The 11,454-nt window shown below is 32.5% G+C and overlaps 7 protein-coding genes across 7 annotated transcripts; 4 read left to right on the top strand and 3 right to left on the bottom strand.

Moving 5' to 3' along the window:
* Window positions 1-282: 282 nt before the first annotated feature.
* Window positions 283-1,713, bottom strand: Chro.80190 (hypothetical protein). Its single annotated transcript, XM_661798.1, has 1 exon — window positions 283-1,713. One exon carries the CDS (start codon window positions 1,711-1,713, stop codon window positions 283-285), a length of 1,431 nt encoding a protein of 476 aa, XP_666890.1.
* A 1,150-nt stretch (window positions 1,714-2,863) lies between these two features.
* Window positions 2,864-3,445, top strand: Chro.80191 (hypothetical protein). Its single annotated transcript, XM_661797.1, has 1 exon — window positions 2,864-3,445. The coding sequence occupies one exon, from the start codon at window positions 2,864-2,866 to the stop codon at window positions 3,443-3,445; it is 582 nt and encodes a 193-aa protein (XP_666889.1).
* A 457-nt stretch (window positions 3,446-3,902) lies between these two features.
* Window positions 3,903-4,583, top strand: Chro.80192 (CG1418-PA). Its single annotated transcript, XM_661796.1, has 1 exon — window positions 3,903-4,583. One exon carries the CDS (start codon window positions 3,903-3,905, stop codon window positions 4,581-4,583), a length of 681 nt encoding a protein of 226 aa, XP_666888.1.
* Window positions 4,584-4,725: 142 nt separating this feature from the next.
* Chro.80193 (YOR3513c) lies at window positions 4,726-5,364 on the bottom strand. Its single annotated transcript, XM_661795.1, has 1 exon — window positions 4,726-5,364. One exon carries the CDS (start codon window positions 5,362-5,364, stop codon window positions 4,726-4,728), a length of 639 nt encoding a protein of 212 aa, XP_666887.1.
* A 555-nt stretch (window positions 5,365-5,919) lies between these two features.
* On the top strand, window positions 5,920-7,134 carry Chro.80194 (protein kinase, related to and redundant with Elm1p and Pak1p in activating the SNF1 complex; Tos3p). Its single annotated transcript, XM_661794.1, has 1 exon — window positions 5,920-7,134. One exon carries the CDS (start codon window positions 5,920-5,922, stop codon window positions 7,132-7,134), a length of 1,215 nt encoding a protein of 404 aa, XP_666886.1.
* Window positions 7,135-7,586: 452 nt separating this feature from the next.
* Chro.80195 (vacuolar ATP synthase subunit b) lies at window positions 7,587-9,068 on the bottom strand. The annotated part of the gene is made up of 1 exon (XM_661793.1): window positions 7,587-9,068. One exon carries the CDS (start codon window positions 9,066-9,068, stop codon window positions 7,587-7,589), a length of 1,482 nt encoding a protein of 493 aa, XP_666885.1.
* A 773-nt stretch (window positions 9,069-9,841) lies between these two features.
* Chro.80196 (hypothetical protein) lies at window positions 9,842-11,287 on the top strand. Its single annotated transcript, XM_661792.1, has 1 exon — window positions 9,842-11,287. The coding sequence occupies one exon, from the start codon at window positions 9,842-9,844 to the stop codon at window positions 11,285-11,287; it is 1,446 nt and encodes a 481-aa protein (XP_666884.1).
* Window positions 11,288-11,454: the final 167 nt, after the last annotated feature.

Here is an 11,454-nt window from a genome sequence, read left to right as displayed (position 1 = left end):
CTTTATTCTTGATGAAATGTCGTCTTTCAGACTTTTATTACTATTCACGCTTTAAACCAGAAATATTCAATCAATAATAATTTACATGCAACCATCAAGGTTAGAGGTTCTATTCCCAAAGGGGCAGCTTTTTTTTTAATTTAACAATAAACCTTTTAAGAGAAATCAAGGAGGGTTTTGCATGCATGCAAAATTTCAATATAAATGAGAAATAATGAAATAAAGAAATAAAACATTAAAGAAAAGTAGAAATTATATATGAATTAGAAGAATTGACTTGAATTATATTGAAAGACTTGTTTTGAAAGATATTGTTTTGAGTTCATATGAATTTATATCTAAAAGCACCAAAGTAGGGTTATTAGAGAACTCAGGAATGGTGAAGCATAATGGTCCATTATTAGGGAATCTATATGACCCAAATTCTGATTGATTTCCTGCGAAAATGACTTGTGGAAAAGATTCATCGGTATAATCCAAAGCAAAAGGATCACGATCGAAGAATGGGTAAGTAGGTATTACATCAGGGCATGTAGGAGCAATATTTCTTGATTCAACACAAAATTTGAGAGCATCAATAGGCTTCGAGTATGAAGAAAATAGAGAAATCTTTGAAATACATTGACCAGAAACACCAGTTACTCTTATATTGTTAATAGAAAACAAGCAAGGATTTGTGAAAGAATTAAACGACTGATAGTTTCTTGAATTTTTGAATATATAAGGCTGGAAAGGAGGTTGAGGAAGAGAAATTGGAACAGGATCATCCTCTCCAGGCATGATCGCAAGAGATATAGTGGAAGCCAGCTGAGAAATAAAGGAATCAACCACGCCAAGCCTGCTTGAAAGCAACTCATTATTTACAACTAACTTGGTTCCAGTACCAGTAACAGTCTCTTTTGCAGTATCTAAAAGTCTGATAATGTTTCCTGCTATAATTAAGTAAGCAATTTGTGATGATAAAAGTCTGTGTTCGCTACTATATGAAGAAACTCCCATAATGAAATCACGAAATAATTGTAAAGATAATGAATTCTCTATTTCTGATCCTATATTCAAACCGGAAACAAAAGCCAAATATACTGGCTGAGAAGACTTCCCTAATGTATATTCTTTTCCAATGATCTCTTCAGGAGGAGAGGCAAAAGTCAAATCCGAGACTAGAAAGTTACCCCCTGAATTTTGTACTCCCCTTACTGCTAGTATGGTACCAGAAATCAAATTATTCACTGAAAATACCTCTTCTTTTAGAGTCAATGGAATTCTCGATGAACTATCCTCTATATAAACCTTGTCATCATTACTAGTATAATTGCTTAATTGACTGTTCTTTGTAGTCTCCTCAATATCTTGAAGATACTCATCCAAAATTGTTGGTCTATTCTTCATTTCCTTTGTCACAAACCCCATGATAATGCATTCAGACTCCATTTTCATATCTTTAAGCTCATTTAAAATAGGTATCAATCTATCCTCAGGGTTACCCTGACTTGCAATTTTCTCCTCTACTTTTTCCTGCTCTACTGAAAGATGACACTTCCACTTTCTTTGTACTGCTTTCAATAAAAATGGACGCAAACTCATGAATCTTGAAAAACATAAGTGGCAGTACTGGTGTGGAAAGCTGTAATCTTTTACTCTAAATCGCTCACATTTATTTTTAATATCTACTTCCGGCCGTTTCAGGCTCTTAACATCTTTTTCTAATTTCATCGGGAAATACCTTGATCCTCTCTAATTGTTATAAATGAAATACACAACACCTAAGTTCTTTGCTTAATCTATTTTCCTTCTTATTTTATCGATCCCCCTTTCCCACTTTTAAAATATTCTCAACTCCCTATTAAAAAACAATGGGCGGGAACTCACATTTATTACTATTACTAGTCTAAGCACATTGGCGCCAAAACATGTATTTCATAAACTAATGATAAATTCTTTTTGGCAACAAAAAGAATTTATTAAAATGACATACAAATAGTTTATAAGAATTTTAACTGACTTTTATTTCTTTTCTTTCAAAATCTAATTGTTTCCTTCATTATTTAACATTTAATTATTCATCTCTAGTGGTCAGAGACAAAATAACCCAATTTTTTTCCCCCTTTTTAACAACATTCCATTTATCACCCTTAATTAACACCATTTCTTTTTCTTGTTTTGCTCTAATACTCATTTTTCTTCTTTTGTGGGAAACTTCCCGCCAAAACTATTTTTATTGAAATTAATCATTACTATTAAGAGTTTGATTCAAGTAGTAAAAGTAGAAAAAGTGAAAGAAAACTAAAGTAATAGGTTTGAACTTTGATAAGAATTTATATAGACTGAAACTAATGAATCATAATGAGGAGGACCATCTTCCACTGGAAAAAGGTAAGTTAAAAGTGTAATTGACATACTAGTTTCTAAACACATGTGAGGTAACGTGTGTGTTGGCTCTAGAATTGTCGAGAGCTAATACACTTGGTACTTTAAACAAGGATTTGGACTGGGATATAATCTAACAATTAACTTATTTTGTTTACCTTACATTCTTTGAATCTAATTTAGAAAATTCGGGGATTAATTTAATTGATGGGAATGACTTGGAATATATTGATAATATATACAACTCAAAGAACTTTGGTTTATCAGATGACTCTCATATTAAGAATCTGAGAAATTCTCAAGAGACTTTGCTTATGGTAAGTTTTATTGTCCAATAATTATAATAACAAAAATCCTAAACCACTCATTAACTTAACTTTAAATTAACAAGTCATGGATCAATGAGTTAGTATCTCCTGAACTATTAACATACTGTGAGTCTTCAATACAAACTCTCTCTCACTCTATTTTCAAAGAAAAAGAAAAACAAAGAATTATGGAAGTTGATGGAGGAATTCTAGGTATTGAAGATAAAATCGAACGTGATCTAATTAACCTCCATATTAACAGATCAACTAATATGCTCAAAATGTACCTGAAACAGAGAATAATGAAGATTTCAGAATTTCCTGATTTCTCTATTGCTAATTCAAGAACTAATAACGATCTAAACTCTGAGTCAAATATTAGTCCTGAAGAAGCTATTTTCGCCTTAAAGCTTTCCAAGCTTCAATGGAAGTATTTAGATGAAACCATCTCCAAGATGAAAAATACCCTGGCAACAGACTCTTCCGTCCCAATTCCAGCCCCATCCTTACATAGATCCGTCAGATTCAAATGCATTGACTCCATTGGAAGAGTTCAATTACAATCTCTTGTAACCCCTGAAAATGTTTCTTTTACTCAATTTGATGCTCAAAACCACTTTTCTCAAAATGATTCAGAAGGAGTCATCAATATTGAAAAGGGAAAGATATATACATGTAAATATGAAGATGTAAGAACTCTTTTGGACCAAAATACCATCCAACTTTGGCCTTGGCCTCCCATTACTAGCAACAAAAACTACTTTTATTAGCTATTTACTTAAAAAAAAAGAAAAGAAAAAAAAACTCTTTGTCTACCTTCCAAAAGAGCTCAAAAAAGAGTTCATATAGTCTCATTAACCATTAATATTTACCAATTCATGCTCTTCAAGCTTCCCGCCAATTATTCTATGTGTTATTACCACCTCTGTTTTGCATGTGTTTTGCCATGAGGGATTTTTGGCGCGGCCCCACGGCGCCAAACTTTGAGTAAATGCAATATGTGCCTAAAGTGTGTTGATAAAAACCGAAATTTGAAATTATATGTTAAACAAAGAGAATTCGTAAGTCCGAATTTATTTGCATACGCAATTATATACATATTATACGTTCTTATATTATATAATAAAAAAATAACCTTAGGATCCTTGATATTATAGAAGAAAAAAAATAGCTATATAAGGGTTAGTAAGGTCACGAGAGATCATTGATTTTGAATATTGGGATAAAATGTACAGAGAACAATCATCAACAGTCTTGGATTCTCCTATGAATGGAGGTAGTGCTAAACTTGGAGCTTCTGGTTCATCATCTATGAGCTCAAATTTCACTAGAATGGACAGTTTTAATCGATCAGGAAGCAAAACAGGGTCAATTGCACCAAAATCTTCAGAATATGGTCCAACAGTACAGCAGATTTTGGAAACTTATGAGAGTCTTAGATTGAAAGCTCAAGGACTTGCTAAGAGAAAATTGAGATCCTGGGATGGAGACTTCTTTTGCCTTTCATCTTTCCAAAAAGTATCACAACCAAAAGAAATTACAGATCGACTTGAAAGGAATCTTCGATACTTTTTACTAAATTATATTGTAATTATACTGGGTATGACTATGCTCTCTCTAATTTTGAATCCTATTTCTTTAATCATTATTTTAATATCAACCTTTTCTTCAGCTTTTGTAGCATCTAGACCAACAGATATGGTAGTATTGCCAGGAGATAATGTAATTAGCAAGAAAGTGGCTCTATATGTGATAGCAGGAACATCAACTGTGGTCATTCTTGTATTTTCAGGAGCTCTATTATTCACATCCTTGGCAGTATCGCTCATTCTTGTATGTATCCATGCAGTCATACACATTGGAAAGTCTAATTACGACCAGGTTGCAAACTTAGAGAGCGAAGTATAATACCTAAAAATTAATTACAATGAAAATAGATCAGCTATAAAGATTAGAAACTAAAAAGATTTACAAAGTTTTAGTACTTAATAGATTAAATTATATATATCATCTAAATATAGTCTTTACACTTATCAGTACCTGCTTATAATTAGAGCTTCTCCTGAACTCTTTTAGAGACTATTCTAAGGTGGTTGTAGACTTTTCCAGGAGGAGTTCCCAAAATTAAACTACATAGAGCATCTCTTGCTAATTTAATATTATGAAAGGCTCCCATTAAATGGAGTTTCTGACCAGCTAAGACAATCCTAGTTCTGGTTGAATTTTCTATGGCATACTTTGTTTTACCATCCCTACCAGAAATACGACCAATACAACGTGATAAATGTGCTCCATTCAATCTTTTTACGTCTTTAATTTCAAAGCTTTCTATATAAAGATCATCCAATCTCAAAAGAGCAATGGCATCTTGAAGCTCAAATCCAAGTAAAAAAGCCTTAATAAAGTCAACTCCTTTTTGAAGAGATCCAATATCAGTGCAATCTGGCCCATATTTAAGCTCTACACATCTTCTCTTTGTATTCATTCTTACATGTAATCCCATATGTTCTACCAAAGGAGTAACAATATTGATCCATTGGTTCTTTAAAGGAGTCATTCTATTTTCAGGAACCATCACTCTTCTTATTTCATTACTTCTGTTAACTTCTGTTCCAGTTAAAGGCTTAAAAGGTCCTTCAGTCCGTCTCTCCTCAACCATATCCATATCCATACTCTTTGTTTCTCCCATATGTAATAAACCTTAAGAAATATACTTCTAAGATATCCAATTCCTCTTTTCCTTACAAAAATCTATTCTGGAAAAATCTTAATAATCTCCTTAATTATTCTTTTTCGCTGTTTAACTCTATTTATACCGTCAAAATTAACCATTGGGGTGTGCCCGCCTAAAAGTTGGCGCCAAAGGCTTAGAAATGGGTTTTTGGAGGGGAAAGTCATCTTAAGAATAAAAGAAAGAGGAAGATGTGGAATATATTTTTTTAGAAGAAAAAGTGTTGAAATGTAATGAGAGTGCTTTAAAAGATATAGGTGTGAAAATCGGACTACATTCATGTGAGGTTGAATCTGTTACTTGGAATGTAATGTTATTTAGTGTTAATAATAGGAGTAATTTATGTGAATTACTATTATAACATAAAATTTATATGGATTAAAATAAGATTAAAAGGAAAAGAATTAGTAAGAAACAAAATTCTTAGAAATAAATAAGAACTTTAGAAGCTTAAAAAAAGCAAAATAACAAAATCTGTGCAACAGTAATAGCTTTAACTAAGGTTTTTAACCAATGATGATTACAAAAGGAGGAGATTACTCAGAATATTCAGAAATACATACACAGTATATTGAGAAATATAAAGATTGTGATGAAGAATGTGTAGAATTAAGGAAAAGTGTGAGAGAATATCTCGAAAAAGAAAACAAAACAAACTTATACTTTTCAGAAAAGAAGAGCTATTTGATAAACAAAGAATTTATAGATATTCAGGTCCAACTAAACTCACAACTTTGCCCAAAAGTTAAACTTTGGAAACAAATTGAAGAACCAAACTCAAAAGAATTCTCCAAATTAAAAAATAACCCAACTCAACATCTTTTTGCAATTAAAATCTATTCAAAACCCCAACTCATACGGAGAAACATTGTCTATTCTTCAGACGGGAAAATCAGGACCCAAATGCATCGTGTAATTAACGAGATCAAGATTCTACAATTCCTTGCAAAAATCAATCCCACATACTACTATATTGCTAAATTACACAAAGTTCTTGAATCTTCTCCTTCTACCTTATCTTCCGGAAAATTGTATCTCATCTTTGACTTTTTTCCGATTGGACCCACAATGGCGCCCGACACAGGGGCAAGGTGTGAGCGCGCGCGCTCAGGGTTTGAAAAGAATCTTTTAGTGTATGCTCCAAGTCCTGCATTAGAGAGGACAGAGGTAAGTATAAGGAGAATGGCTTACTGTATTGGAGTAGCTCTATCTAGACTTCATGAGTTAGGGATTGTCCATAGAGACGTAAAACCTGATAATATTATGCTTGCACATACTGGAGATGCATTTTTGAATGACTTTAATTCTGCAGAATTTTTAATTCAAGGTAAATATGTTCAGGGCACTGAAGGAACATATGCATTTTTTCCTCCTGAGCATTGTAATATAAACAATAACAGCAATAAAATTGTTACTGAAAGGAATGAATCATCCGAAATCAATGAACAAGAAGAATGTCCCCAATCTACACTCCAATTGGGATGTCCAGCAGATATGTGGGCTCTTGGAGTCACAATTTGGTGTTGGTTTTATGGTACATTACCTTTTCAAGGAAATAGTATTTTAGAGCTTTTTGACAACATTACAAAATGTAAGATTGAGTTCCCTAGACAGCCTACTTTATCAAATGAGTGTATTAATGCAATTTTGCATCTTTTAGACCCAGAACCAAATTCCCGTTGGACTGCTCGTCAGTTTCTTGAGTCCGACTGGTTTTCTAAAAACTAATTAAATTAACCTAAATTTGCTACCTTTAATTATTATTACTGACATTTTTTTCCGATACCCTTATTTTCACTAGGCGCCAATGCATGCATGCATGCAGTTCATTCCTATAACTTGAATATTTGAGTTTCACCGCCATAATTTAGAAAATAAAACTTAAATAAAATACTTAAAATACTTATTACTAATAATAATGATAATAATAATCGAGGTTACGTATCTTTTTCTACTTTTATTTAAAAAAAATAAATAGAAATATCATTGCGATGTTTTTTTTTTTATCTGTAAAATGTTTTTTAAAAAAAGAAAATATATCAATTCCCGATTCTATTATTGGCCCATATAATGCTTCATAGTGTATTATCATCTTCCGATTTACTCCACTTTCGATTCTTTTATTCCCATCTAATGAGGAATTTTCCTTTTTTCCTTTCCTATTCTATTACCATCTTTTATTACTTAGAATGTTGAATATAATTGTCTCTTGGATAATACTTTTGTAATAAATCATGCTTAATCTTCTTAAGCATATCCTCAGGGAATGTTCTAAGAAGTTCCCAAGCAAGATCCAAACTCTCAAAGATATCTCTCTTCTCATATGGACCTTGAGAAAGGAACTTGGACTCGAATTTACTAGTGAACTCAAGATATAATAAATCATCAGCTGAAAGAGCTTCCTCTCCTACAACTGCTACCATAGCTCTAGTATCCTGGCCAATAGCATAATTAGCATAAAGTTGATCAGAAACTGATGGATGATCTTCTCTAGTTAAACCAGTACCAATACCAGACTTCATAAGACGAGATAATGATGGTAAAACATTAATTGGTGGATAAATCTGTCTGTTATAGAGAGCTCTATCAACAAAGATCTGTCCTTCTGTAATGTAACCAGTAAGATCTGGAATTGGATGGGTAATATCATCATTTGGCATTGTTAAAATTGGGAATTGAGTAATTGAACCATTTCTACCCTCAATTCTTCCAGCTCTCTCATAAATAGTTGAAAGATCTGTATACATATAACCAGGATAACCTCTTCTACCAGGAACTTCCTCTCTCGCAGCAGAAACCTCTCTAAGAGCATCTGCATAAGAACTCATATCAGTCATAACAACAAATACATGTAAATCCTTCTCATAAGCCAAGTACTCTGCTGTTGTTAATGCCAATTTTGGAGTCAAAATTCTTTCAATAGTTGGATCATTAGCTAAATTCAAAAAGAGGCATACTCTTTCCATAGAACCATTTTCCTCAAAATCACGTCTAAAGAATCTTGCAGTCTCCATATTAACTCCCATAGCAGCAAATACTACAGCAAAATTATCATCAGAATGATCCATAACATCTTTTCCGGATACTAGAGAAGCTTGACGACAAATTTGTGCACCAATATCATTATGTGGAAGTCCTGCAGCAGAAAATAATGGAATCTTCTGACCTCTAACAACTGAGTTCATAACATCAATTGCTGAAATTCCTGTCTGAATCATTTCTCTTGGATGAACTCTACAGTATGGATTAATTGGACTACCATTAATATCAATATAATCTTCAGCAAAAATTGGAGGGCCATTATCAATTGGTTTTCCGCTTCCATTAAATGTTCTACCCAACATATCTTCTGTTATTGGCATACACAATACATCCCCAGTAAATTCAACTCTACATGATTGATTGTCAATGCCTGTAGTACCCTCAAATACTTGCACAACAGCTCTGCTTCCTTTGACCTCCAAAACTTGTCCTTCTCTAACAGAACCATCTCCCAAAGTAATTCTTACAATCTCATTGTATTTTGGAAACTTTACATTATCTAAAATTACTAATGGACCTTGAACTCCTGAAACTGTTCTATACTCCATTCTAGGAGCGATATTATAGTTTCGTGTAACTGCTGCTACATTTGCCTCATAAGCCTGGCCTGAAGTTACCATCTTTCTGTAATTACTATCACTCTGAAAAAGACTCTTATAACTTCTTCAAATTTTGTATTTATTATCCTAAATTAATAATATTTATATTTTTTTAGGACTCCAAATTTTCAGTGATATTTCCTTTTTTTTTCCTTATTCAATACAAAAAAATTCTTAAATTTCTTCAATTCAAATTATATTCCCACCAATATTAATATTCCCTCTCGCCTTTTCTTTATTATTAATAGCTTTGAATTGAGTAAATATATATATACTTATTTATTTATTAGACTTTAAACAATTTCCCGGTAAAAAAGTACGCAATTTATTATCTCACATAATTCTTTATTAATTTTTTATTGTTTATTAATTTACTTTTATTTATTTTTCCTTTTGATAAATTAATCTTTGTTTCCTTCGATATTTATATCCCAAATTTTTCATTTATACTAATATTTTCAACTAGGCGCCATATGTCTCTAACATCCCGCATGTTTTTGTACCGCCATTATATAGTTTAGTGCCAAGACGAATTTAGGCGGGTACTTTTAATAAATATTTTTCCCAATAAATAATTGGGGGAAAGAGAAAACCCATATGAAAAAAAAGGTGCCATAGTAAAAGAGCATTAACTGACGGAGCAAAGTATTTTTTTTCAAAGTTAAAAATTAATATTCCATATTAATTTTTATTCTTTATATTTGAAGAGGGATCAGAATCACTTTTACTTTTGAGTGTACAATATTACTATTAACTTGTACTGAGGTGATTATTACTAATTATAGCATAATAAGATGCCACCCAAATCAAAAGGTCAGACTATCCAACTTAGGGACTTGCAAAGAATGGCATATGAGAATGGGGAAGTAATGGAAGGAATTTTGCCAACTCAAAGTCTTGGTCTTGAAAGAACTGATAGTTATAATAGTAATAGAGGCGGTAGTAGAATGTCGAGTAGATATGATAATGATGAGAAGATTGCTCAAATGCTTGAAACAGACTGGAGAAAAGGCAGAGATGGTGGTGATCTTCAAAGAACAAACTCTAAATCCGGAAGAGATAGATTTAACCGACCAGATATCGATGATGCAATTTATAATACCAATTGGAGAGATGATGCAGGTAGATCCACAGAAAAGCCAAAACCTGAGCTGGATTTTAGAAGGGGTACATCTAAAAACTATGATAACTCTTCTGAACCCAGCTCAATCAACTTCAATTGGCGAGATAGCTCCAATTCTGCGCAAAGTGGTACAGGATCATCTTCAAGTTTTGGATCAAGATTTGGACGTGAAAACTCTGCTAAAGTGCATGTTGACGATAGACCAGACTATCTGAAGAATAGATTTAAGAAGAGGACTGATGTTGAAAATACCACTCAAAGTAATGGTAGTAATAATGTTACCAATAGCTCAAATATTGATAATATTTCCTTTTCTCAAAAACTTAATATTTCAGATCCCAAATCATCATCTAATACGGCTAGTAACCCTTCTTCATCTCTTAATGGTATTTTGAATTTGAATAATAAGCCACAGCAATCCAATAATACTCAAACAACTTCCAAGGTTGAGAAGAAACCAAAACAAGTTAAGAAGATTCAACCTGTTAAGGAAACGAAAAAAATCGACGATTCTGAAACAAATCTTGCATTATGGGAAGTTTCTGATCCAATAATTTTGAACACATTTGAAAAAGAGTTATTTGCATTCTTAACCGGAGAGACCCCAAGAGAAAATTCTTCTCCAGCTTCCCCAATTGAACCTAACACATACTCACCCCCAAGTTCTGATAAAATACATGGATTTATTTCAAACTTTGTAGAAAAATCCATTTCTCCTGAGGATTCACAATCTCTTTCAATTATTGCCAAGCTTTCTCATGTATTTACTTTATTCTCAACTGCAATGCGTTGCATTGATGACGTTATTTTACTCTCTAAAAGTCTCTCACCAATATTTAATCACTTTATTACCAAAAACAAAGCAGGAGAAGCTACTGCAAAGCTTTACATCCTTATTGAGATTCAAAGAATGGCTTCTGTGATCGGAAATCCGAAAGTTGATAATGTTACTAGTATTCTTGAGTCTCTGTGGATTTCACTTTTAAAATCCAGAATCGTTTCTAGAGATACATTCAATCTTTGGCTAAGTAAGAATGATCTTTTAGGTGAAGATAGCAAGCTTGGAAGAAAAAACGCTCTCTTTGAGGTAAGTTTATTCTTTTTTGGAGTTGATTAATTAAAGTTAAAATATGAAAGATGGTCGATTAAGGACCAATTCTTGGGATTATGTCTGCTATTTATGGCCAAAACATCCTGTAATTTTGTTTAAGTTAATAATATATGTTGTAACTTGAAACTTTTACAATTTGCTTTGGCCAAGATTCAATTTGAAAGATTTAGGTT

Source organism: Cryptosporidium hominis (genome assembly GCF_000006425.1).
Source record: "Cryptosporidium hominis TU502 chromosome 8 CHRO018082, whole genome shotgun sequence".
In the NCBI taxonomy this organism is placed as follows: domain Eukaryota; phylum Apicomplexa; class Conoidasida; order Eucoccidiorida; family Cryptosporidiidae; genus Cryptosporidium; species Cryptosporidium hominis.
This window is presented reverse-complemented; position numbering and strand designations above follow the sequence as displayed.